Source organism: Mobula hypostoma, chromosome 12 (genome assembly GCF_963921235.1).
Source record: "Mobula hypostoma chromosome 12, sMobHyp1.1, whole genome shotgun sequence".
In the NCBI taxonomy this organism is placed as follows: domain Eukaryota; kingdom Metazoa; phylum Chordata; class Chondrichthyes; order Myliobatiformes; family Myliobatidae; genus Mobula; species Mobula hypostoma.
In genome coordinates, this window is record NC_086108.1 from 114,867,478 (window position 1) to 114,894,554 (window position 27,077).

A 27,077-nucleotide genomic window follows, 5' to 3' on the forward strand; every position below is an offset into this window, starting at 1 on the left:
GCAAGACGGCTTGCCTTACCCCACGGAGGCAAGGACATGACCCCCCCCCCGCGGGGAAACGCAAGAACGGCTTGACTTACCCCACGGAGGCGAGGACAAGACAAGACCAACACGAAAGAACACCAGACAGTACCTATCTAGCTCCGGCGATAGAACTAGACCGAGGTGCAGGGGAGGGTTGCAGACAAGGGCTAGAGGCGAGAGGGGCAGAGAATGGATTTAGACGGGGTGGGGGGGGGGGGTAGGTCAGGAATTATAGACCGCCAGGACCAGGACTTGACCCGGAACTTGGATACTGCTAGGACCAGGACTTGACTTGGAGCCTCTGGGTAGTGGCGAGCTCTCGGCTCAGCCCGGGAACAGTAGACAGCGGTTCTTGATTCCCTCCGGCGGATTACCTGACGGACCCACCTCGGTGAGGAAACTTTGCAGGCTCGCTTTGGTGAGGTAACTGGACAGGGTTGCTCCGCTGAAGAAAGGCGAATTACCGGCACTCGTTTCGGGTGGAGACTAGGCTTACTCCGGCCAGATGACATTGGCACGCCGTACCTTGATAACTTTGCAAACGCTCCCACACTGAATAGCTGAAAGCCGGAGACTATAAATTACCGGTTCAGCCGGGAGTAAATTGCCTCTAATCACCAAGGCCGAGGGACACGGGAAAACAGGGAATCAAAGGGAAACAGGGAGTCAACGGTCCGGATCGTAACATAAACAAAGTAAATTTAAAGGGACCCCGATCCGGACCATGACACTGTCATTTCATTGTAGCTGATCCATTCACTCTCAGCTCCAGTCTCCTGCCTTAGACCATAAGACATAGGAGCAGAATTAGACCATACAACCAACCGAGTCTGCTCCGCCGTTCCATCATGGCTGATCCCGGATCCCACTCATCCCAAACACCTGCCTTCTCACAATATGCTTTGATGCCCTGTCTGATCAGGAAACGATCAACTTCCACGTCAGATATACCCACTTGGACTCCACCGCAGTCTGTAGTAGGGTATTCCACATTTCTGGTTTAAAAATATCCTTCTTACTTCTATTCTAAAAAGGCACTCCTCGATTTTGAGGCTGTGGTTTCCAGTTCTGGATACCCTTCCCCACCACCACAGGAAACATCCTCCCCACATCCACCTTATCAACATTCAACATTCTTTCAACATTCAATAGGTTTCAGTGAGATCCTCCTGCATTCTTCGAATTCCAGTGAGTACAGGCCTAAAGCTGCCAAACACTCCTCATATGTTAACCCCTTCATTCACGGAATCATCCTTGTGGACCTTCTGTGGACTCTCTCCAATGACAACACATCCTTTCTGAGATATGGGGCCCAAAACTCTAAGTGCAACCTGACTAGTGTCTTATAAAGGCTCAGCATTATCTTCTTGCTTTTATATTCTATTTCCCTTGAAATAAATGTCAACATTGCATTTGCCTTCTTTACCGCAGACTCAACCTGTAAATTAACCTTCTGGGAGTCTAGAACGAAGACTCTGAAGTCCGTCTGCACCTCTGATGTTTGAACCTTCTCCCCATTTAGATAATAGCCTGCACTATTTTACCAAAACTCATTATCATACATTTCCCGATACTCTATTGCATATGCTACATTTTTGCTTATTCTTCCAATTTGTCGAAGTCCTGCCAAAATCGCATTGCTTCCTCAGCACTACCTACCCCTCCACCTATCTTTGTATCATCCACAAACTTTGCCACAAAGCCATCAATTCCATTATCTAAATAATGGAAAACAATGTGAAAAGTAGTGGTCTCAATACTGACCCCTGAGGAACACCAGTAAATTCTGACAGCCAACCTGAAAATGCTCCCTTTATTCCCACTCACTGCCTCCTGCCTGTCAGCCATTCCTCTATCCATGCTAGTATCTTTCCTGTAAAGACATAGGATTTTATCTTGTTAAGCAGCCTCATCTGTGGCACATTCTGAAAATCCAAATAAATTACATCCACTGCCTCTGCTTTGTCCACAAAGAACTCTAACAGATTTGTCAGGCAAGATTTCCCTTTACAAGAATCATGCTGGATCTGACTTATTTTATCATTAGTCTCGAAGTACCCTGAAACTTAATAATAGAATCCAAAACTTTCCCAACCACTGGGTTTTGGCTAACTGGCCTATAATTTCCTTTAACATACATCAAAGTTGCTGGTGAACGCAGCAGGCCAAGCAGCATCTATAGGAAGAGGCGCAGTCGACGTTTCAGGCCGAGGTCCTGACGAAGGGTCTCGGCCTGAAACGTCGACTGCGCCTCTTCCTATAGATGCTGCTTGGCCTGCTGCATTCACCAGCAACTTTGATGTATGTTGCTTGAATTTCCAGCATCTGCAGAATTCCTGTTGTTTACGTTTATAATTTCCTTTATTTTGCCTTCTTCCCTTCATTAAGAGTGGAGTGACATTTGAAATCTTCCAGTCCTCTGGAACTATGCCAGAATCAAGTGATTCTTGAAAGATCATGACAAATGCATCCGTTATCTCTTCAGCAACCTCTCTCAGGACTCTGAGATGTAGTCCACCTGGTCCCAGTGACTTATCCACCTTAAGTCCTTTGAGTTTGCCTAGCATTTTTTCCCTTTGTAACAGCAATGACACTCATCCTGCTCTCTGACACTCAAGGTGTTGGTGTCTTCCATTTTCAAGACTAATGTAAAGTTCATCTGCCATTTCTTTGCCCCCCGTTACTACCTCACCAATGTTTTCTTCCAGTGCTCCAATATCAACTCTCTTCTACTTTTTATATAACTGAAAAAAACTTTGTGTCCTGCTTTATATTATTGGCTGGTCATATTTCCTCTTTTCCCTTCTTATGCCTTTTGTTGGATTGTAAAGGTTTACCAATCATCCAACTCGCTTACTTTTTCTACCTTATATACCCTTTCCTTGGCTTTTATGCAGTCCTTAACTTTCCTTGTCAGCCACGGTTGCCTACCCCTGCCATTTGAGAACTACTGCTATGGGACGTATCTATCCTGCACCTTGTGAACTATTCCCAGGAACATTAGCCATCTCTATTCTGCCATCCTCCCCACCAGTATCCTCCTCCAATCCACCCGGTAAGCCCCTCTCTCGTGCCTCTGTAATTCCCTTTATTCCATTGCAATACCGATACATGTGACTTATGCTTTTCCCTCTCAAGTTGCAGATGAATTCAGTCAGATTATGATCACTGCCTCCTAAAAGGGTTCCTTTACATTAAGCTCTCCATATCCCTATATCCCTTCATGCCCCGACCAAGAATCTATCAGCCTCTGCCTTAAATATACCCAGTGACTTGGCCTCCATATAAGAACATAAGAACATAAGAAATAGGAGCAGGAGTCGGCCATCCGGCCCATCAAGCCTGCCCCACCATTCAATAAGATCATGGCTGATCTGTCCGTAAACTCAGCTCCATCTACCTGCCTTTTCCCCATAACCCTTAATTCCCCTACTATGTAAAAACCTATCTAATTGTTTCTTAAATATATTTAGTGAAAGAGCCTCAACTGCTTCCCTGGGCAGAGAATTCCACAGATTCACCACTCTCTGGGAAAAACAGTTTCTCTTCATCTCCGTCCTAAATCTTCTCCCCTGAATCTTGAAGCAATGTCCCCTAGTTCTAGTCTCACCTACCAATGGAAACAACTTTCCTACTTCTATCTCATCTATCCCTTTCAAAATTTTGTATGTTTCTGTAAGATCCCTTGTCATTCTCCTGAACTCCAGAGAGTTCAGTCCCAGGCGACTCAATCTCTCCTCACAGGTTAACCCCTTCATCTCTAGAATCAACCTGGTGAACCTCCTCTGCACTGCCTCCAAAGCCAGTATATCCTTCCTCAAGTAAGGAGACCAAAACTGCACACAGTTGTGGCCTCACCAGTACCCTGTATAGTTGCAGCATGACCTCCCTGCTCTTGAATTCAATCCCTGTGGCAACGAATGCCACAGATTCACCACTCTCTGGCTAAAGAAATTCCTGATCTCCTTTTCTGAATGGACGTCCCAGGCTGTGCCCGCTGGTCTTAGACTCCACCACCACAGGAAACATCCTCTCCACCTTCACTCTATCAAGGTCTTTCACCATTCGATGGGTTTCAATCAGGTCACCGCTTATTCTTCCGAATGCCAGCGAGTTCGGCCCAGAGCCATCAAACGCTCTTCATAGGACATGCCTTTCAATCCTGGAATAGCTTTCGTGACCTCGAAAATGATTCCTAGATTGATTGTTTTTTGTGAACGTGGCCCTCTTAGTTAGCAAGTCACGCAGTCAAGTTCTGGCAGATAAACTCACCCACATAAATAAATTTTATTTACATACTATGAAAATAACAGAGGATTAAAACAGTTTCAAAGATCATGAAGCAGCTGAGAGACACCGGGACATAGCGGTTAGCGCAACGCTATTACAGCTCGGGGCGTCGGAGTTCGGAGTTCAATTCCCGTGTCCACTGTAAAAAATTTGTGCGTTCCTTCCAATGTGTGCGTGGATTTCCTCCGGGTGCTCTGGTTTTCTCCCACAGTCGAAAGACGTACGGGTCGGTGGGTTAATTGGCTATTGTAAATTGTCCCGTGATTAGGCTAGGATTAAATCGAAGGGCCGGAAGCACCTGTTCCACGCCGTATCTCTAAATAAATAAAAAAACAAATAAATAAATAAAATCACCAACAGGTCATTGGACCTGTGCGGGGAGAACTCGGGGGAGAGTGGGAACTTCAGCGAGGAGGCTCTACAGTAAACAGGCGTGGACCACAGTCTGCCGGGGGTCCCGGGCCGGTGATCGAGTGAACAATTCTGGCATCGGAGGCTCAGTCCATCGTTTCCACCGTGCTGGAAAACACAAAACAGTGCCATTCAGAAGCGGGGAGAAGCCGGAGGAGTCAGCGGGTCTGTTGTGGCTGCAACGGTCTAATGGAGGGAACAGGTTGTCTCGGCGCAAGCAGGGCGGGAGAGCAAGAGGACACGGAGAGGGTGGGGCCCGAGTGGGTGGAGACGAGAGCGTTCCCGCGGCTAATTGGGATGAACGGGACGTGTGGAAGGATTCAACAAGAGCCGAGGAGAGAGCATTGGGTGGATCAGCGGCTACAACCAGCTACCTACAGACAGAGAGACTCGGGTTCGATCCCGACGCCCGGCGCTGTCTGTTTGGAGTTTGCACAGGGGCTTCCCCTGGGTACTGTGACTAGAACAGAGAACATAGTACAGCGCAGCCTCCGGCCCAAAATGTTGTACCGAACCCACTAAATTAGAAAGCAAGTGGCCATCTGAACTAATCTCAAACTGTCTACAAACTGTCTATATCCTTCCGTGTTCCTCACGGTCATGTGCCTAGCTAAACATCCCTCACAAATTTTAATGTTTCTGCCTCTACCACCAGCCCAGGCCGCGCATACCAGGCACCCTCCGTTCTTTGCTCCTTCCGAGCTCCCAAACTCGCGCCGGTCTGTGGGTTTATCGGCCGCTGTAAATTGTCTCCAGACTGTGGGTGAGGGTGGAATCTGGGGTGGGGGGGGGGGGTTGATGGGAATGTGGGGTGAATGAACTGGGATCCGCGTAGGACTGGTGCCAATGGGCGGGAGAGTTACACATTGCGGGAGGGGTGGTAGTGAATCGTGAGGAGGGTGTACTGGTGGGCTTGGCCGAGGTGACCATTCACCGGTCTAGGCGGCGGAAAGTCCAGGGCTGTGCCAGGGCCGACTGCCTGCCCCTTTTCCGAGAATATGTTCGTGGCCGGTCGTCCTTGGAGAGGGGGAGTGCGGTCTCAATGGGCACGGGGGGTGAATTTCCGGGAGCGGTGCCCCTCCACCCGCGGAATTGACTGTTTTACAGACAGTAGTAATTTATTCACTGTCTTGTAAATACTATGTGTTTGTACTTTGTGTGTTTTCTGAGTAAATAAATTTTTATAGTTTTGTAAAGAGAAGGGTCGGTACTGACGGCGGATCACACTTCGGGACGGGCGGTGGTTTTCGAAAAAAGTTGATTAATTTCGGGAATAAACACTGAAGAACGGTGAGAAGGACGGAGGAAGGTGTAGGAGAGAGGAGTTTCATCTGTGGCAATGGACTGCGGCAGCTTTCTTCCCGGAGGAATGCTGCTTTGCCGACACAAAATAATCTGCAGATGCCGGGGTCAAAGCAAAACTCACAACACGCTGGAGGAACTCAGCAGGTCGGGCAGCATCCGTGGAAACGATCAGTCAATGTTTCAGGCCGGAACCCTTCATGGAAGGGACCTAACGAATGGTTCCGGCCCGAAACGTTGACTGATTGTTTCCACGGATGCTGCCCGACCCGCTGAGTTCCTCCAGCGTGTTGTGAGTGCTGTTTTACCGAGTTTTTGTTGAGTCTGAGCTGGCTGGCGGCTTGCCAAGTGTCTGCAGCTTTTACTGGGAGCTGGGGTGGATTTCTCCGACATTGGTAAACCCTCTCCCACCTGGTGTACTCGGCCCGGGACGACCGCGTGACGAGTTTTACAGCGAACCCTTGACCCTCGCTCGGACGGAGGGTCATTGTCATTGGGACAGCCCGGCTGCGCACCAGGAGAGTCCGCGCTGGAGTTCCATCGCTCGGACTTCCTGCCTGTCCGGAGAAGACTCCGATCCTTTCCCTCTTCAGAGAACTACTTTTAAGTGTTGTGACTGAGTTAATACAGCGGCGCTTTGACTTGCGACTGTGTGGGGCTTTAAATGGCGGGAGACGGCGAGGCTGAGTCCCCACGCAGGAGCCGTAGGTTCCGGTGAAAGAACTGACGAGCCACTACTCTCAGACTGATAACTCTGAAAGACACGGCCAATGCGATATCCCTATACCTCTGAGTGCAACGGAGAGGTTAGCTCTCATGGCTATGGCTGTGGTTGGGATGAGGGCGTTCTGGGGATGGGTAAGATGCACCAATTTACTACCTCCGGCCCGCTAGAAAGGTGTCCCTGGCCCTGAGCTGGGGGTAGAAGTGAAAAGGGGCTTCGTGCCGGTAAAGCCAGCGACAGGACCTGTATAGAACATTCTGTAACGTGCACCTTCATCTCCACAAAGTGGACCTCCTCTCTCATCCGCGTTCTTAGGGTGAGGGTGAGGTCGCCGGCCACCCTGCTATCGCTCAAGCCAGATGGAGGTTGTCTTGGGCCCGTGTTTACCCTCCACCATGAGGTATTCATGGCCGGGGGATGCTGAGTGATACTTTCCTTCGCAGCACGGGAGGGAGAATTGCCGGATTCAGGGCTACGGGACAGCCGCGGTGCCATGCCTGCAAGGGGTTTGGGTAGATTCGTAAACACCAGGCCGCTAACTCCCCCCGTGGCGGCAAAACAGAGCACCGCGGGGCTCCCGCTGTCCCCCTGACCCTGTGGAGGGTGGCAATGCGAGCGGAGGGCTGGGACGAGGTAAAGGGCCGGAGGGCTAAGAGGAAGAAAACACATCTGCAGGCCTCTCGGCTGTAGGAGAAGGAGCCAAATATCCCCTCGGTGCGGGTATCTCCGTGTCTCAGCAAGGCCCTGGAGAAGCCGTGAGGGAGAATGTGGTGCTGAGCACCGAAATTTCCTCGGAAATGGAGGTTATCAGAGAAACAAAAAGGGGCGGGCCGAATGGCCTACTCCTGCACCTATTTTCTATGTTTCTATGTTATCAGAGAAAGGAAAAGGAGCGGGCGCGCATCCTCTGAATCCGAAGGTCGGGAAAGATTTATCCCCGCGAAAGGCTGCATACTCGGGACACGCCTCCCCGAACCGAAGCAGGAGGAAGGTCACATCACTCATGGAAAGAGACTCGCTCCCTGCTGGGATTGCGACCTCTGATTTGGTGGGTACCCAGTCAAACAAGTTTTTCGAAGGATAATGATTTGTCCTCGGGCGGAGTGGTGCGCTCGGAGCGCGTGTTCACCGGAGGGTGAACGGGGATTACTTCTGGCGGGAGGGGGTGGCTGTGGGAGTGGTCTCTCGGATTGTAGTCTCCAAAGAAGGGCATGGTTTGGAAGTGATTGGGACGGAGCGAGTCTGTTTCAGGAAGTTCCTGAACGCCCTGTTACGAGTGTACAGGCTACGGGGAAGGAGGGCAGCTCCCGCTGACCATGGCGTTGGCAAGTAGATGTAGCACAACCATGAAAGTCGCAGTAGCGAGGATGAATATCGATGGTGACCGGGGGTCTGACCACAGGTTCCATCATCTCTTGGTCCTCAGTGAACAGAGCTATGCTGTGAGTTCCCGCACGAATCACACACCTTTCCGGGAGACGAACCCATTTGGCTCCTGGGTTGGTGTGAGGGGGTCTAAATGAGTCACCCAGCTCCATTTCAAGCTGGGTGACGATACTGTTGGCCCCAAACCACCAGCCGGAGATACTGAATGTAAACGAGTTCGAGCCAGGCAGCCTGCTGCGTCTGGCTGTGCGCTCGGATGGTGTACCGTCACCGTGTGCGCCCCTGAGCGCGCTTGTTTCGTGAGAGAGCTGTATTGACAGGTGAATGTGTTGTCCTCGGGGGTGATTTCAACTGTACCCGCGAGGAGGGAGATCGCTCTGGCCCTGAGAGCAGACGAGCGTCAATGTAGCTGTGGATTTTGTGATTTGGTCGACGTGGGCGGGATGTCCATCCTGACTCCTGCGGATGGCGGGAAGAGGAGGAGGTTCGCGACTCAACCGGCTGAACTTTTCCCAGGACCCAGATCGAGCCGATTGAGACGGAGCTGTTTGACCCGGAGTTTCAGCCGACTCCGAGCGTCGAGGGACCTGCAGCTCAAGGAGTTCCGAGGTGCTTTCGTGAGGGGAAGCATTGAACTGTTACAAGATCTGGACTAATTCTCATCCTTGTTTTGCCCCCTGGAGAAATGGAGGGTGCGCGCAGAGCTTTGGGGAGAGGATGGCTGCTGTGGAAACCTGCGAAAGCTCAGCTCTGAAGCTGGCCGGAGCTGGACTCTCCCATATCGCCGGAGGAACTGACCAGCTACGGGGAGACAAGTCCCTGAGGTTGGACGGGTTGACTGTGGAATTCCTCAGGGCCTTCTGAGACATTCTGAGTGCTCTCTGAATCATGACTGAAAGAAGATTATAGCTGGGAGCTTAATGTCCAAGGACACACATTGCATCGAAAGGACATGAACGGAGTCAGAAGGGGCGGCGTTGTTTCTTTTGATTAAAAAATGAAACCAAATCATTAGGAGAGAGATGACACATGGTCGGACTGTGTTGAATCATTGTGGATAGAACTGAGGAACGGCGAGGGTAAAAAGATCCTGATGGGAGTTGTATACAGACACCCAAACAGTAGGAAAGATGTGGTCTACAAGTTACAATGGGAGATAGAAAATGCAGGCTAAAAGAGCAATTTTACAACAGTCATGGGGGATTCACTGGTGCCGGATTCCAGGATGGGGAATTTAAGAATAAGTACTTTGCATCGGTCGTCACTGTGGAAGACACTAGCAGTATGGTGAAAGTTCCGGGTGTCGGGTCAGGAAGTGTGTGGCATTGCCATTACTAGAGAGAAGGTTCTTGGGAAACTGAAAGGACTAAAGGTCGAGAAGTCACCTGGACCAGATGGTGTTCGGTCTTCTCTGTGAAAGACACAAGCAGCATGCGGGAAGTTTGAGTGTGTCCGGAGGCAGAGGGAGAAGGTGCTTGGGAATCTGACAGATCTAAAGGTAGATAAATTACCTGGACCAGATGGTGTACACCCCAGGGTTATGAAAGAGGTGGCTGAAGGGATTGGGGAGGCATCAGTAATGATCTTTCAAGAATCAATTGAACCTGGCATGGTTCTGGAGGACTAGAAAATTGCAAATGTCAGTCCACTTTCCAAAAAGGAGAGAGGCAGAAGAAAGGAAACTATAGGCCAGTTAGTCTGACCTCAGTGGTTGGGAAGATGTTGGAGTCGGTAGTTAAGCATGAGGTTTTGGGGTATTTGGAGCACATGGTAAAATAAGCCATGGTCAGCGAGAAAATCCTGCCTGACAAATTTGTTGGAATTCTTTTGAGGAAATAACAAGTAGGATAGACAATGTAGAATTGGTGGATGTTGTGTTCTTAGATTTTCAGAAAATCTTTGACAAGTCATCACACACGAGGCTTCTTAGCCCATGGTATGACAGGGAAGATTCCAGCATTGATAAAGCTGTGGCTGATTGGCGGGAGGCAAAGAGTGGGAATAAAGGAGGCTGTTCTGGTTGGTTGGTATTCCACAGTGATCGATGTTGGGACCGCTTCTTTTCACGTTGCATGTCAATATTTGGATGAAGGAACTGATGGTTTTGTGACAAATTTTGTGGACGATACGATGATAGGTGGAGGGGCTGGTAGTGCTGAGGGGAGCAAGGATCAAATGATGAAGCAAACTAGATGGGCCGAATGGCCCGACACTTCTCCTATGATTTCTGGTCTTGTGTAGACATGGTACCTGACTCCTCCCGTCCACAGGAAGGACAGGTGGACGGGGTATCAGTGAAGCGCTCAGGAATCTATTACACGGTACTGCCCTGGCCAACACCCCCCACCCCAGGTCCCAACGTACAGGAGAAACACCCCCGCATGGAGAGACTTCTGCTGGGGCCTCTCTCACCGCCTGACGGTAAGACAGACCAGGATGGCGTATCCACACGACAGGGGACGGCAATGGAGTGGAACGTGTACAGGAACAGTCTCGGCGCATCACAGAACTGCACGGTGGGGATCGCCGCGGGGTGGGGGGGGGGCGGGGGAGGCTCGGGCTGTTTGGAGCACCGGCTCCCGAAGAATATCTCGGGGTTTGGCACCTCCGGGCAAGCAAGGGACGGCGCAGTCAGAGCCACTCCACGGCCCAGCGCCCACAGTGACGGGACGGGAAACGGTCCCTCCAGAGGCTTGAGCGCCGCTGCCTGAGCACTCTGACTGGAGAAGACCTGACCCCAGATCCACAGCTGCTCCGTGCCAAGCTAGCGGCCGGTGTCTCTGATCTTTGCCCGGGCAATGGTCAGTCGACTGGGTTCCATGTTGTCCAAATGATCCGCTCAGACCAGTCCTACGTGGTCCAGGACAACATCCACCTTGTCCGGGACCTGATCCATCTGACCCGCGAGTCTGGGCCGTCAGTCACCATTCTGTCTCTCGATCAGGAGAAGATGTTTGTCATGACTTCCTCCTCGGGACTCTGCACGTGTGTGAACTCCGACCGCATTTTGTTCCCATGTCCGTCTGCTGTTCGCTGCCGCCGAGTGCCTGATAAAGGTCAATGGATCATTGACAGCACCATTTTGCTTTGGGGGGGTGGGGTGAATCAGGGCTCCCAATGTTGGGGCATGTGTACTCTGTCTGCATACAGCCTTTTCTGTGCTTTCTTCGGAAGCGGTTGACAGTCTGAGGCTCTGCGCAAGCTGGAGATGAAGATAGTCCTTTAGGTTTATGCCGATGATCACCGACCCTGTTGGCCTACAGACGATGCAAGACTGCGAGCGGGTCTTGTCAGCCGCATCCTCTGTCAGGGTCAAGTGGAGAAAGTGTTCGGATCGACAGTGGGTCACGGGGGGCGGGGGGGGGGGGTGGACTCCCTGTCAGAGGAACTCAAGACCTTTTGTTTGGAGTACCACGCACCTCCTCTTTCTGGGGATCTACCCAAATTCCACTGCGGAGACTTGGCTGGCGAACTGGCGGGTCTTAGAGAACAGCAATGGTATGAGTTTCTGGGAAAAATCAGAAAGGTGCAGGAAAGATGTATTGCAAAAACGAAGAAATACTCAAATGGCAAAATAGTATAATCGTGGCTGACGGGGGAAGTCAAAGCTCACGTCAAAGCAAAAGAGAGGGCATACAACAAAGCCGAAATTAGCGGGAAGATAGAGGATTGGGAAGCTTTTCTGTAGTTACTCTCTGTAGGGTTGGAAAACCTACAGAGAGGAATTAAAAGAATTATTAGCAGGGAAAAATGAAATATGAAAGCAAGCTAGCAAATAATATCAAAGTGAATAGTAAAAGTTTTTCAAATATGTGAAAAATAAAAGAAAGATGAAAGTGGATATAGGCCCACTAGAAATTGAGGATGGAGAAATAGTAACAGGGGACAAGGAGGAGGCAGATAAACTAAATGAGTATTTCTCATCAGTCTTCACTGTGGAAGACAGTAGCAGTGTGCCAGATGTTGTGGTGTGTGAAGGAAGAGGAGTTACTATTAGAATATAGAACATAGAAACATAGAAAACCTACAGCACAATACAGGCACCTCGGCTCACAATGCTGTGCCGAACATGTACTTATTTTAGAAAATACCTGGGGTTACCCATAGCTTTCCATAAGCTCCATGTACCTGTCCAGGAGACTCTTAAAAAAACAGATTTATATCTGCCTCCACCACCATCGCCGGCAGCCCATTCCACGCACTCGCCACTCTGAGTAAAAAACTTACCCCTGACATCTCCTCTGTACCTACTCCCCAGCACCTTAAAACTGCGCCCTTTCTTGTTAGCCATTTCAGCCCTGGGAAAAACCCTCTGTGTCATGGTTATGAAGTCCTCATTCCAGTTCATGGTCCGGTCCATCGATCCTTGTTCCGGGTTTTCCTGTTTTCTCCCTGAGGCACCTGACTGGCACATAAAAAGCAGGGATTGTTTTGGGACTGTTCCCACAAGGAGGGGTCCTGACTCTGTGCAAAGCCCAGGCCCGGCATCCTTGTTCCTAGTTCCACGTCCGGGTCCTGTGCTTTTAGCCCACGTCCTAGCCCAGGCCCTGGATCCTAGTCTCGTCCAAGACCCGTGTCAATATCCAGCATCGTTTCTTCCTTTGCTTTCTTGACAAACCTAGTCCTTGTTCCTTGTACTTCAGTGTCTGTGTTTTGCATTTGGGTCCGCTCCTTCAGCGCCCCCTTATGACACTCTGACTGTCCACACTTGTCACTGACAACACCTGTCTCTAGCCATGACCCTGTACTGATACACCTATCTCTGGCCATGACCCTGTACTGATACACCTGTCTCTGGCCATGACCCTGTACTGATACACCTGTCACTGGCCATGATCCTGTACTGATACACCTGTCTCTGGCCATGACCCTGTACTGATACACCTATCTCTGGCCATGACCCTGTACTGATACACCTGTCTCTGGCCATGACCCTGTACTGATACACCTGTCACTGGCCATGATCCTGTACTGATACACCTATCTCTGGCCATGACCCTGTACTGATACACATGTCTCTGGCCATGATCCTGTACTGATACACCTGTCACTGGCCATGATCCTGTACTGATACACCTGTCTCTGGCCATGACCCTGTACTGATACACCTGTCTCTGGCCATGACCCTGTACTGATACTCCTGTCTCTGGCCATGACCCTGTACTGATACACCTGTCACTGGCCATGATCCTGTACTGATACACCTATCTCTGGCCATGATCCTGTACTGATACACCTTTCACTGGCCATGATCCTGTACTGATACACCTGTCTCTGGCCATGACCCTGTACTGATACACCTGTCACTAGCCATGACCCTGTACTGATACACCTGTCTCTGGCCATGATCCTGTACTGATACACCTGTCTATAGCCATGACCCTGTACTGATACACCTGTTACTGGCCATGATCCTGTACTGATACACCTGTCTATAGCCATGACCCTGTACTGATACACCTGTTACTGGCCATACACTATTGGATGAACCCTGATTCGGAGGATGGTGGGGACTCAACTGGAAGATTTATATAAAAAGAAGGAATAAGATATAATTACATAGTTATATATTGGATTTACTAGGTTGAATAATCCCAAGGGATTCTGTAGATGCTGGAAACCCACAGCAACTCATATACAAAATGCTGGAGGAACTCAGCAGTTCAGACAGCATCTATAGAAATGACTAATCAGTCGACGTTTCAGGCTGAAACTATATTGTTAGAACTGGACAGGAAGAGGGCACTCGACAGTGTAAGAAGGTAGAGGGAGAGAAAGGACGACTAGCAAGAAGGTGATAGGTGAATCTAGGTGGGTAGGAAAGGTAAAGGGCTGGAGAAGGAGTCTGATAGGAGAGGAGAGTGGGCCTTGGGAGAAAGGGAAGGAGGAGTGGGACTAGGGGGAGATGATGGGCGGGTGAGGAGAAGGGGTAAGCAGCCAGACTGATGAAGAGAACGGGAGGGAAGAAGAAGGGGAAGAGAAAATAATTATAGGAAGGAGAAATCAATGTTCATGCCATCAATTTGAATGTTACCCAGATCAAATATGTTGCTTCTCCACTCTGAGAGTGGCTTTATCAGGGTAAAAGTGGAGGCCATAGACTGATATGTTGGAATGGGAACGCGGATAGGAATTAAAACAGTTGGTCCCTGGGAAATCTCACTTCTGGCAAATGGAGCAGAGGGCTTGACAGAGTGGTCTCCCAATTGATATTGGGTCTCACCAATGTAGAATGTTGAATGATTGCTTGTTCAGAATTAAGACGCATGATATGGACATTTGTAGGAAGTGCACTTGCCAAGAAATAGTGCAGTATATATTGTTTTGAGATAGTTCCGCTTAGCTGCTAAATTGGGATCATCGGGACAGACGCAGTTGAATATAGAAAGTTTGTTATGATGTCACTGCCATCAGAATGTGTGTAAGTGAGCATCTAACTCTCTGAAAAGCTTTAGAATTTGATATTATTTGAGTTTGGGGGGGGGGAGGATTTGGTGGGTATACTTCCCGTCTCTGCTTCACACTCCACCTCAATTCGTGGTGGTAATGCACCTTATGTTAGTCTGCCAACCACCATTAAACTTTACAAGAAGAAGATAATGCTGATGATGATGAACCCAGGACTGAGACACCTATCCACACCGGAGAATCCTTTAGATTCTGGACTAGTTCCTGAGGATTGGAGGGTGGCTAATGTAACCCCACTTTTTAAAAAAGGAGGGAGAGAGAAACCGGGGAATTATAGACTGGTTAGCCTGACATCGGTGGTGGGGAAAATGCTAGAGTCAGTTATCAAAGATGTGATAACAGCACATTTGGAAAGCAGTGAAATCATCGGACAAAGTCAGCATGGATTTGTGAAAGGAAAATCATGCCTGATGAATCTCATAGAATTTTTTGAGGATGTAACTAGTAGGGTGGATAGGGGAGAACCAGTGGATGTGGTATATTTGGATTTTCAAAAGGCTTTTGACAAGGTCCCACACAGGAGATTACTGTGCAAACTTAAAGCACACGGTATTGGGGGTAAGGTATTGATGTGGATAGACAGGAAGCAAAGAGTGGGAATAAACGGGACCTTTTCAGAATGGCAGGCAGTGACTAGTGGGGTACCGCAAGGCTCAGTGCTGGGACCCTAGTTGTTTACAATATATATTAATGACTTAGACGAGGGGATTAAATGCAGCATCTCCAAGTTTACAGATGACACGAAGCTGGGCGGCAGTGTTAGCTGTGAGGAGGATGCTAAGAGGATGCAGGGTGACTTGGATAGGTTAGGTGAGTGGACAAATTCATGGCAGATGCAATTTAATGTGGATAAATGTGAGGTTATCCACTTTGGTGGCAAGAACAGGAAAACAGATTATTATCTGTATGGTGGCCGATTAGGAAAAGGGGAGGTGCAACGAGACCTGGGTGTCATTATACACCAGTCATTGAAAGTGGGCATGCAGGTACAGCAGGCGGTGAAAAAGGCGAATGGTATGCTGGCATTCATAGCAAGAGGATTCGAGTACAGGAGCAGGGAGGTACTACTGCAGTTGTACAAGGCCTTGGTGAGACCACACCTGGAGTATTGTGTGCAGTTTTGGTCCCCTAATCTGAGGAAAGACATCCTTGCCATAGAGGGAGTACAAAGAAGGTTCACCAGGTTGATTCCTGGGATGGCAGGACTTTCATATGAAGAAAGACTGGCTGAACTGGGCTTGTACTCGTTGGAATTTAGAAGATTGAGGGGGGATCTGATTGAAAGGTATAAAATCCTAAAGGGATTGGACAGGCTAGATGCAGGAAGATTATTCCCGATGTTAGTGAAGTCCAGACTGGTGCCTCAGAAAGGCAGTGTCCATTATTAAGGACCCCCGTCACCCAGGACATGTCCTTTTCTCACTGTTACCATCAGGAAGGAGATACAGAAGCCTCTAGGCACACACTCAGCGATTCAGGAACAGCTTCTTCCCCTCTGCTATCCGATTCCGAAATGGATATTGAACCCATGAATATTGCCTCACTTTTTTTCATATTATTTCTGTTTTTGCACTATTTTTAATTCAACTATATATTCTTTCTGTAATTGACTTACTTGTTTTCTATATTCTCATAGCCGCTACGTAAACAATTTTCACGACACGTGCCGGTGATATTAACCCCGATTGTGATTGTGACTCTGAGCGCTGGAGATACTTCGTGTTCTGTCTGTATCCCCTCGCACTGCCGTTAGAGGGGAGCGGTGAGTGGAAGTTAAGGTGAGAAGGTGAGCTTTCTAGATGTACACACAGAGTGGGGGGTGGGGGGGGGGGGCCTGGATTCGGCTGCTTGGCCGGTGGTGGAGGCAAGTACCTAATCATACAGCATGGAAAAGGCCCTTTGGCCTAATAGGTCCCTGCTGACCCACATCCCATTCTAAGCAAGTCCCATAAGAAAATAAAACAGTGCGGCACAGTACAGGCCTTTCGGCCCGTAATGTTGTGCCAACATTTTAACCTACTCAAGATCAACCTAATCCCTCCCTACTACATGTCCCTCCATTGTTCTATCATTCACCTGCCTATCTCAGAGTTCCTTAAAAGCCCCTAATGTATCTGCCTCTCCCACCACCGGCAGAGTGTTCCACACACCCACTCGTAACTGTAAAAATCCTGCCTCTGACGTCACCCCTATGCTCTACTCCAATTACCTTAAAAGTATGTTCCCCAGTATCAGCCACCTGCCTTGCAAAAAAACAAGTCTCTGGCTATCCACTCGATCTATGCCTCTTGTCATCTTGTACATCACTATCAAGTCACCTCTCATCCTCCTTTGCTCCAAAGAGAAAAACCCTTGCTCATTCAACCTATTTCCATGAGACACGCTCTCTAATCCAGGCAGAATCCTAGTAAATCTCCTCTGCACCCTCTCTAAAGCATTCACATCCTTCCTATAACGAGGCGACCAGAACTGAAGACAATATTCCAAGTGTGGTCTGACCAGGGTTTTACAGAGCTGCAACATTACCTCACGGTTCTTGAACTCAACCCTCTGACTAATGATACGACGGAGGTGTTTCAGAGCCAGTTACTGAGCCACACGAACAGACGGGGGATGGAGACAGCAACATTGAGAACTGATGCAGGATTTCCACCCGAAGCATCATTAATCCTCCCCAAATCCTCCCTCCCTCCCTCCCCCATCGATGATGTTCAATCCACTGAGTTCCTGCAGCAGATTTTGTGTTGCTTTGGATTCCGGTTGTGCACTCTGCCTTGTTTCCAGGGAATGGACAGATATAAAAGCTCGTGCAGGTAAAATCGATTAGTTCATTGCATGACGGGCCGAAGGGCCTGTTGCTGGGCCTCTAACGTTCTCTGTTCCCTCAGGGCAGGGCTGACTTATGGTGCGTCTCCATCTGCCCTCACGGTACAGGGACCCCGACGCACTGAATATCGAACAACACACACAAAATGCTGGAGGAACTCAGCAAGTCAGACAGCATCTATGACAGTGAATAAACAGTCGACGTTTCAGACAAAGACCTTTCACCAGGACTGGAAAGGAAGGGGGAAGAAGCCGGAATAAGAAGCTGGAGGGAGGGGGAGGAGTAGAGACTGGCAGGTGATAGGTAAGACCAGGTGAGGGGGAGAATGGGTGGGTGGGGAGGGAGGGGGAGGGGTAGAGACTGGCAGGTGATAGGTGAGACCAGGTGAGGGGGAGGATGGGTGGGTGAGGAGGGAGGGGGAGGAGTACAGACTGGCAGGTGATAGGTGAGGCCAGGTGAGGGGGAGGATGGGTGGGTGGGGAGGGATGGGGAGGAGTACAGACTGGCACGTGATACGTGAGACCAGGTGAGGGGGAGGATGGGTGGGTGGGGAGGGAGGTGGAGGAGTACAGACTGGCAGGTGATAGGTGAGACCAGGTGAGGGGGAGGATGGGTGGGTGAAGAGGGAGGGGGAGGAGTACAGACTGGCAGGTGATAGGTGAGACCAGGTGAGGGGGAGGATGGGTGGGTGGGGAGGGAGGGGGTGAGTAGAGACTGGCAGGTGATAGGTGAGACCAGGTGAGGGGGAGGATGGGCAGGTGGGGAGGGAGGGGGAGGTTTACAGACTGGCAGGTGATAGGTGAGACCAGCTGAGGGCGAGGATGGGTGGGTGAGGAGGGAGGGGGAGGAGTACAGACTGGCAGGTGATAGGTGAGGCCAGGTGAGGGGGAGGATGGGTGGGTGGGGAGGGACGGGGAGGAGTACAGACTGGCAGGTGATAGGTGAGACCAGGTGAGGGGGAGGATGGGTGGGTGGGGAGGGAGGTGGAGGAGTACAGACTGGCAGGTGATAGGTGAGACCAGCTGAGGGGGAGGATGGGTGGGTGAGGAGGGAGGGGGAGGAGTACAGACTGGCAGGTGATAGGTGAGGCCAGGTGAGGGGGAGGATGGGTGGGTGGGGAGGGACGGGGAGGAGTACAGACTGGCACGTGATACGTGAGACCAGGTGAGGGGGAGGATGGGTGGGTGGGGAGGGAGGTGGAGGAGTACAGACTGGCAGGTGATAGGTGAGACCAGGTGAGGGGGAGGATGGGTGGGTGGGTGGGGAGGGAGGGGGTGAGTAGAGACTGGCAGGTGATAGGTGAGACCAGGTGAGGGGGAGGATGGGCGGGTGGGGAGGGAGGGGGAGGTGTACAGACTGGCAGGTGATAGGTGAGGCCAGGTGAGGGGGAGGATGGGCGGGTGGGGAGGGAGGGGGAGGAGTACAGACTGGGAGGTGATAGGTGAGACCGGGTGAGGGGGAGGATGGGTGGGTGGGGGAGAGGGGTTGAACTGAGATGCTGGGAGGTGATAGGTGAGACCAGGTGAGGGGGGGGATGGGAGGGTGGGGATGGAGGGTGAGGAGTACAGACTGGCAGGTGATAGGTGAGACCAGGTGAGGGGGGGATGGGTGGGTGGGGAGGGAGGGGGAGGAGTACAGACTGGCAGGTGATAGGTGAGACCAGATGAGGGGGAGGATGGGTGGGTGGGGGAGAGGAGTTGAACTGAGATGCTGGGAGGTGATAGGTGAGACCAGGTGAGTGGGAGGATGGGTGGGTGGGGGAGAGGGGTTGAACTGAGATGCTGGGAGGTGATAGGTGAGACCAGGTGAGGGGGGGATGGGTGGGTGGGGGAGAGGAGTTGAACAGATGCTGGAAGGTGATAGGTGAGACCAGGTGAGAGGGAGGATGGGTGGGTGGGGGAGAGGGGTTGAACTGAGATGCTGGGAGGTGAAAGGTGAGACCAGGTGAGTGGGAGGATGGGTGGGTGGGGGAGAGGGGTTGAACTGAGATGCTGGGAGGTGATAGGTGAGACCAGGTGAGAGGGAGGATGGGTGGGTGGGGGAGAGGGGTTGAACTGAGATGCTGGGAGGTGATAGGTGGAAGAGGTAAAGGGCTGAAGAAGGAATCTGATAGGAGAGGACAGAAAGAAAGAGAGGTGTAGATAGGGTAGGTAGGTGCTATCGATTTTCCATGGATGAAATTAGAGAGCAGAAGTTCAAGGTGAGAGGGAGGAGGTTTAACAGTGAACTAAGGGGTAAATCTTTCACACACGGGGTCGGAGGTATTTGGATTGAGATGCCAGAGGAGATAGTGGAGGCAAGGACAGGAACAACATTGAGGAGACATCTGGATACGTAACTGAATGAGCCGGGCACAGTGGGGTGTGGAATTAACACAGGCAGGAGGATTAGTATAGCTTGGTTGGTGTAGATGTGATCAATGTCAGGTCTGGCGGACTGGGCAGATGAGATCTACAGTGAGATCCAACAGCCAGGAAGGTGTTTCTGCAATGCTGCGCGCAGAGCACAGGACATGACAAGATCCGGAAAATGCCTCAGTCAGCCACTGCAGCTAAGGAATACCCGAGTTATGAAGACTACTCGCACCACTGGGCCCAGACTTCAGAGGCTGAAAGAATGGAACAATGGTTTCTCCACTTTAAAACTGTTGCCGCACAGGATCTCCGTCATCGTGGAAACGACAGGCAATGAACATAGACGCGATGGTCTGTTTCTGTTCCTTATGACCCTGGGTACAGATGTCTGTGTTGCTTATTGACTGGGGCTGTGTGCACAGTTACACCATTAGCCTCCCTCATACACCGTCTCCAAAAGAATGCTCCCTCCTCCCTCCCCCTCCCCCTCCCCCTCCCCTCCTTGTGTTTCCTCCAGCAGGATGTATCGGTACCGACCCTCTGTTCTTCCCGGGTCACCGGCGCCGGGACCTGCGCCTGCATATGGGACCTGAGCGGAATCGCACGCTGATTACAGAGCGGCTGAGGGACCCTGTGGCTCTGCTCCCCACGCCACACCGTAACTCTGTCTATAACCTCCGACAATGTTACCACCAGCCCCAGCGGGAGGTTCATTCAGCAGGCAATAAGGCCCTTCGGCCCACCGAGTCTGTGCTGACCAGCAACCACCCACTGACATCAATCCTACACGGATCCCATTTTACTACCGCCCCCCCCCCTACATTCCCATCCTCTCCCACCAGATTCTCCCACACGGGATAATTTACACCGGACAATTCACCCACCGTTAGGATGTGCGAGGGAACCGGAGCACCAGGGGAAACCCACACAGTTACAGGGAGAACGTGCGAACTTCACACAGACAGAACCGGAAATGAGGATCAAACCCTGGTCTCTGGGGCTATGAGGCTGCGGTAATGCAAGTTTTTGGGTGGGGCCATATGGTGAGATGGGTTGAGGATCGAGGACATGAGGGGACAAGGCTGTGGGCTCATGGTGGCCTTCTCAGTACGTACCCTGGCTCTGGATGGGCTTCCCTTCTCCTGGCGCTCAGGGAACTTCTGCTCCACCCACAGTCTCCATCGTGCTGAGCTCTGCGGGGCTGGGCTGGACTCCCGGAGTCTCCGCTGGCTGTGTCGGTGTCTCCAGCGGGGCCGCGCAGTCACGGAATCCCCGCTCCGCACTGTGGACACGGGGAAGCGCGGAGTCTCCGGGAACACCCGGTCTGATCAGCTTCCCGGGATCAGCCCAGTCTGGGTCTGGCACACGCCAGAGTCCCGCTGCAGGAGTGAGCGAGCCAGAATATCCCACTTCCCGGAATTTCACTGCCTGTTGATCTGTTGCTCTTCCCTGTCTCCTGGAACCTTGCTCTATTTGAGCAGTGTGTTTACCCTGTGATCCTCCATCACTCCCCTGTACTACTGAACTGTACAGCCTTGCCTGTGGTTCTAGCACTGGCTGGCTGTCCTGTGTACCCGTACTAGTCCCCGCCTCTCTCTCTGCATCATATATTTCTGTTACAGCCTGACCGTCCTGCGTTCCTGTTACAGCCTCACCATTCTGCGTTTCTGTTACAGCCTCACTGTTCTGCATTCCTGTTACAGCATGACCGTCCTGTGTTTCTGTTACAGCCTGACCATCCTGTGTTTCTGTTACAGCCTCACTGTTCTGCGTTCCTGTTGCAGCCTGACTGTCCTGTGTTTCTGTTACAGCCTGACCGTCCTGTGTTTCTGTTACAGCCTGACCATCCTGTGTTTCTGTTACACCCTGACTGTCCTGTGTTTCTTTCACAGCCTCAGTGTCCTGTGTTTCTGTTACAGCCTCAACATCCTGTGTTTCTGTTACAGCCCCACTATTCTGCATTCCTGTTACAGCCTGACCATCTTGCAATTCTGTTACAGCCTGACTGTCCTGTGCTCTTGTTACAGCCTGAACATCCTGTGTTTCTGTTACACCCTGACTGTCCTGTGTTTCTTTCACAGCCTCAGTGTCCTGTGTTTCCGTTATAGCCTCAACGTTCTGCGTTTCTGTTACAGTCTCGCTGTTCTGTGTTCCTGTTACAGCTTCAACGTCCTGTGTTTCTGTTACAGTCTGACTATCCTGTGTTTCCATTACAGACTTACTGTTCTGTGTTCCTGTTGCAGCGTGACCATTCTGCATTTCTGTTATAGCCTCATCGTCCTGTGTTTCTGTTACAGCCTCAACGTCCTGTGTTTCTGTTACAGCCTCGCTGTTCTGCGTTCCTGTTACAGCTTCAACGTCCTGTGTTTCTGTTACAGCCTTGCTGTTCTGTGTTCCTGTTGCAGCCTGACCATTCTGCATTTCTGTTATAGCCTCATCGTCCTGTGTTTCTGTTACAGCCTCAACGTCCTGTGTTTCTGTTACAGCCTCGCTGTTCTGCATTCCTGTTACAGCTTCAACGTCCTGTGTTTCTGTTACAGCCTTGCTGTTCTGCGTTCCTGTTACAGCTTCAACGTCCTGTGTTTCTGTTACAGCCTGACCTTTCTGTATTTTTGTTACAGCCTGACTGTCTTGTGTTCCTGTTGCAGCCTGACCATCCTGTGTTTCTGTTACAACCACACCATTCTGTCTATCTGTTACAGCCTGACCATCCTGTGTTTCTGTTACAACCTCACCATTCTGTCTATATGTTACAGCCTCACTGTTCTGTATTCCTGATACAGCCTGACTGTCCTGTGTTCCTGTTACAGCCTGATCGTCCTGTGTTTCTGTTACATCCTGGCCATCTTGTGTTTCTGCTACAGCCTTGCTGTTCTGCATTCCTGTTACAACCTGACTGTCCTGTGTTTCCATTACAGACTTACTGTTCTGCCTTCCTGTTGCAGCCTGACCACCCTGCATTTCTGTTACAGCCCCAACATCCTGTGTTTCCTTTACAACCTCACTATCCAGTATATTTGTTACAGCCTCACAATTCTGCATTCCTGTAACATCCTGACCGTCTTGTGTTTCTGTTACAGCCTGACCATCTTGTGTTTCTGTTACAACCTCACCATTCTGCGTATCTGTTACAGCCTCATTGTTCTGCATTCCTGATACAGCCTGACTGTCCTGTATTCCTGTTACAGCCTGATCGTCCTGTGTTTCTGTTACATCCTGGCCATCTTGTGTTTCTGCTACAGCCTTGCTGTTCTGTATTCCTGTTACAGCCTGGCCGTCCTGTGTTTCGGTTACAGCCTCACAGTTCTGCATTCCTGTTACACCCTGAACATCTTGTGTTTCTGTTACAGCCTGACCATTCTGCGTTTCTCTTACACCTTGAATGTCCTGTGTTTCTGTTACAGCCTCACTATTCTGCATTCCTGTTACAGCCTGACCATCTTGCAATTCTGTTACAGCCTGACTGTTCTGTGCTCTTGTTACAGCCTGACCATCCTGTGTTTCTGTTATAGCCTCAACGTCCTGTGTTTCTGCTACAGCCCCGCTGTTCTGCGTTCCTATTACAGCTTCAACGTCCTGTTTTTCTGTTACAGCCTGACCATCCTGTGTATCTGTTACAGCCTGACTGTTCTGTGTTCCTGTTACAGCCTGATGATCCCGCATTTCTGTTACAGCCTTATCGTCCTGTGTTTCTGGTACAGCCTGACTGTCCTGCTTTCCTGTTACAAGCTGACCATCCTGTGTTTCTGTTACAACATGACCATCCTGTGTTTCTGTTACAGCCTGACTGTCCTGCATTTTGGTTATAGCCTCACCATCCATCATTTCAGTTACAACCTCACTGTCCTGCGTTTCTGTTACAACTTCACTGTTCCGTGTTCCTGTTACAGCCTGACCGTCCCGTGTTTCTGTTACAGTATCACTGTTCTGCATTCCTATTACAGCCTGACCATCCTGTGTTTCTGTTACAGCGTCACTGTTTTCTGTTCCTGTTACAGCCTGACTGTCCCGTGTTTCTGTTACAGCCTTGCTGACCTGCATTTCTCTAACAGCCTTACCATCCTGTATTTCTGCTGTAGCCTCACCATTCTGTGTTTCTATTGCAGCCCTGCTGTCCTGTGTTTTGGTTGCAAACTTAATGTTTCGTGTTTCTTCTACAACCTCCCAATCCTGCATTTCTATCGCAGCCCTGCTGTCCTGTGTTTTGGTTGCATTCAAGCCATACTGCATTTCTGTTATAGCCTCACCATCTTGTGTTTCTTCTACATCCTCGCCATCCTGCGTTCCTGCTATAGCCTCACTATCCTGTGTTTCTGTCACAGTCTCGACATCCTGCATTTCTTCTACATCCTCCCCTGCCTGCATCTCTGTTGCAACAATGCCATCTGGCATGTCAGTTACAGCCTCGCCATCCTGTGTTTCTTCTGTGACCTCAGCGTCCTGTGACTCTCTCACAGTCTCATCACTCTGCAGTTCTGTTACAGCCTCACTGTCCTGCATTTCTTCCACTATCTCACTGTAATCGCTTTCATCTACAAACTCAGTGCCTTGTGTTTCTTCCAAAGATTCAGCATCCTGCATTTCCGTCACAACTTCCCTCCCCGGTGATACTACAGCAACGCCTGTGCTCTGCGTCCCCACCACGGCCTTGATTTCCGGCATATCAGCCACTGGCACATGGTCCAGTGTTTCTGACACGGGATTTCTGTCCCGTATTTCCACAAGAAAATTGCTGTCTTCTATTTCTACCACAGCCACACCACCCTGTGTATCTAGCACAAACCTGCCATCCTGGGTTTCTAATACAACTTCAATGTCCTGCGTTTCTACTGAAACCTCACTATCCTCTATTTCAACCTTGGCCTTGCTGGCCTGCGTATCTACCACAACATCAAGGTCCTGCATTTCCTCCACAGCCACACCGACCTGCGTTTCGACCAATACTTCCATGGTTGGATCACATACAAGGAGGTTGTCCTGCATTTTTACCTTAGCTTCAACGTTTTGTGGTTCTGGTTTTGTCTCCTTGCCGTGTTTTCCCTCCGTTTCCTTATTGTCCTGTGTATCTTGTGCATTCCCCTCGTCCTGAATTCCCAGCTCGCTGGCTTGTGTTTCTGATGCAGTCTCTCTCTCTCCCTCTTCCCGTTCTCTCCCCGGTGTTGCCACCCCGCCGGGTGTTCCCGGTCTTTGCTCCCTGTCCTGTGTACCAGACGCAGGGTCTATCCGCTGCTCTGACCGCACATAGTGAACTACAGCACTGTCCTGCGTTTCTGGCCATATCCTCCCACTCCTCGCCTCCACGGCGCACTCCTTGGCCTGTATTTCTCTCAGCTTAGGTTGCCCGGGCTCTCGGTCCTGCGTTCCCCACACACATGACTCTAAATCCTGTCGTGCCATCGTTCTCTGCTGCTCGGGCTGCTGTGCTTCTCTAAGTCGCAGGTCCTGTACCTCCCCCCTATCGCTGTACTGTGTATTCTCTGCCGCCCGTTCCCCTTTCCTATCGCCCGTTTCGGAGCCGTCAGGGGTACGGGGTGCGGCGGTGTCGTTGAGGCTGCCCACTGAGGTATCCGCTCCCTGTTCCGGGATGATCTCTTCGCCGCTTCCTGTCTCCATCCAGTGAAAGTCTTCTGGTCGGGTTTCAGCACCCGCGCCAGGACCCTGGATCGGGATCTGCCCCGCGTCCGGGTCTCGAATCGGGATCTTCTCCGGGTCCGGCTCCCGGTCTGGGGTCTGCACCTGGTCTCTCCGTTCCTGCTGGCTGGACTTGCTTACTCCCTCCCCGGCATCACACCCATGCCCCGGGCTCACTGGCTGTTCTTTCACATCGGGAAAGGATCTTCGAGAGTTTGCTGACTCCCGCCGCTCTCTAGCCCCGGAACTTGCCCAGACTGAGGTCTCCTCCTTCTCCTCCCGCCCGCTGCCGGAGCTGCCCGTCGCCGCCAGTCCCGGGCCAAATCCCTCTTCAAGCTCTTCCTCCGCCCAAGTGTCTCCCTCCTCTTCAAAACCATCCTCTATCCCAAAGTCTCCCCACTCTCCCGGTTCCAAACCCTCCTCCGAGTCTTCCTCAGCTTCAACACTCTCCTCCCTTGTATTTGCCTCTTTCCCCACCCTCACCTCCGCAAAACCCCCCTCTCTCCGAGCCCCCTCCTCTCCAGTGTTCCCTATGTCACTAATGACCCCCTTCGCAACGTCCCCCGTATCCCCAATATCGCCCTCCTCAGGGTATCCTATCTTACCAATATTCCCCTCCTCAATGACCCCCATCTCACTAATATCCCTCTCCACTCCATGGTCCTCATTCTCCCCAACTCTGCTCTCCACCTCGACGCCCCACTTCCCACAAGTGATCCCTTCCTCCCGAATATCCCTCTCTTCCCCGGTGTCTCCCTCTTCACTGTCCCTCAACTCATCCATAATTCCCTCCTTCCTAATGTCCCTCTCTTCCCTGGTGTCTCCCTCTTCACTGTCCCTCAACTCATCCATAACTCCCTCCTTCCTAATGTCCCTCTCTTCCTTGGTGTCTCCCTCTTCACTGTCCCTCAACTCATCCATAATTCCCTCCTTCCTAATGCCCCTCTCTTCCCCGGTGTCTCCCTCTTCACTGTCCCTCAACTCATCTATAATTCCCTCCTCCCTAATGTCTCCCTCTTCCTCAGTGAGCCCCAGCTCACCTATGAATCCCTTTCCAACAGCTTCGTCGCTCCCAGAGTTTTGCTCCATCCCAAATTCATTCTTCACAACTTTTTCTTCTGTCCCACATCCTTGCTCCTCCAGGCTAATTGCTTTCATCCCAACGTCCCCCCACTTTCCCAACTCCCCTCTGGGACTCTCTAGTCGCCCCTCCTCCCCGAGACCCTCGCGCCGTTCCTGCTTCCCGGGACCCGCCAACCGTTCCTCCTCTCCGGAGCCCCCAGGCCGTCCTTCCTCAGCGGGACCCGCGGACTGTCCTTCCTGTCCAGGACCCTCGGGACGTCCTTCGTCGGCGGGACCCCCGGACTGTCCGTGACCCTCGGGACGTCCCTCTTCCCCGGCACCCGCGAGCAGCTGGACCGAGACCCGGCTCTCTCTTCGCTCCTCCCGCCAAGCGCAGCCGCCGCTGAACACGGGTCGGGCCAGAGCCGGGCTGAAGGAAGGGAACTCTTTCTTCCTTCGGGCCGGTAACAGAGTGTCTATTGGCGGCGTCCCGAGGTCCGTGTCCCGGGACGGTGAACGGGTCTCACCTGTAACAGAGGAACAGTTCACCGTGAGTCGCACACTCACCGTCCTGGTAACCTGTAACAGCGCTGGTCAT

At 51.2% G+C, this 27,077-nt stretch overlaps 2 protein-coding genes across 2 annotated transcripts in view; both read right to left on the minus strand.

Moving 5' to 3' along the window:
• Nucleotides 1-4,299: 4,299 nt before the first annotated feature.
• Nucleotides 4,300-25,739, minus strand: LOC134355080 (uro-adherence factor A-like). Its single transcript, XM_063064823.1, has 2 exons — nucleotides 20,902-25,739; nucleotides 4,300-4,833 (listed from the first exon to the last, which is right to left on the minus strand). Exon 1 carries the CDS (start codon nucleotides 25,397-25,399, stop codon nucleotides 20,936-20,938), a length of 4,464 nt encoding a protein of 1,487 aa, XP_062920893.1. The 5' UTR covers nucleotides 25,400-25,739; the 3' UTR covers nucleotides 4,300-4,833; nucleotides 20,902-20,935.
• The window catches only part of erich3 (glutamate-rich 3), a 167,478-nt gene continuing 165,991 nt past the window's right edge, over nucleotides 25,591-27,077 (minus strand). The window contains exons 14-15 of the mRNA XM_063063472.1: nucleotides 25,670-27,006; nucleotides 25,591-25,602 (exon numbers count right to left, since the gene is read on the minus strand). Of these exons, the coding sequence (XP_062919542.1) occupies nucleotides 25,591-25,602; nucleotides 25,670-27,006 (1,349 nt within the window). The remainder of the gene's footprint in view (nucleotides 25,603-25,669; nucleotides 27,007-27,077) is intronic.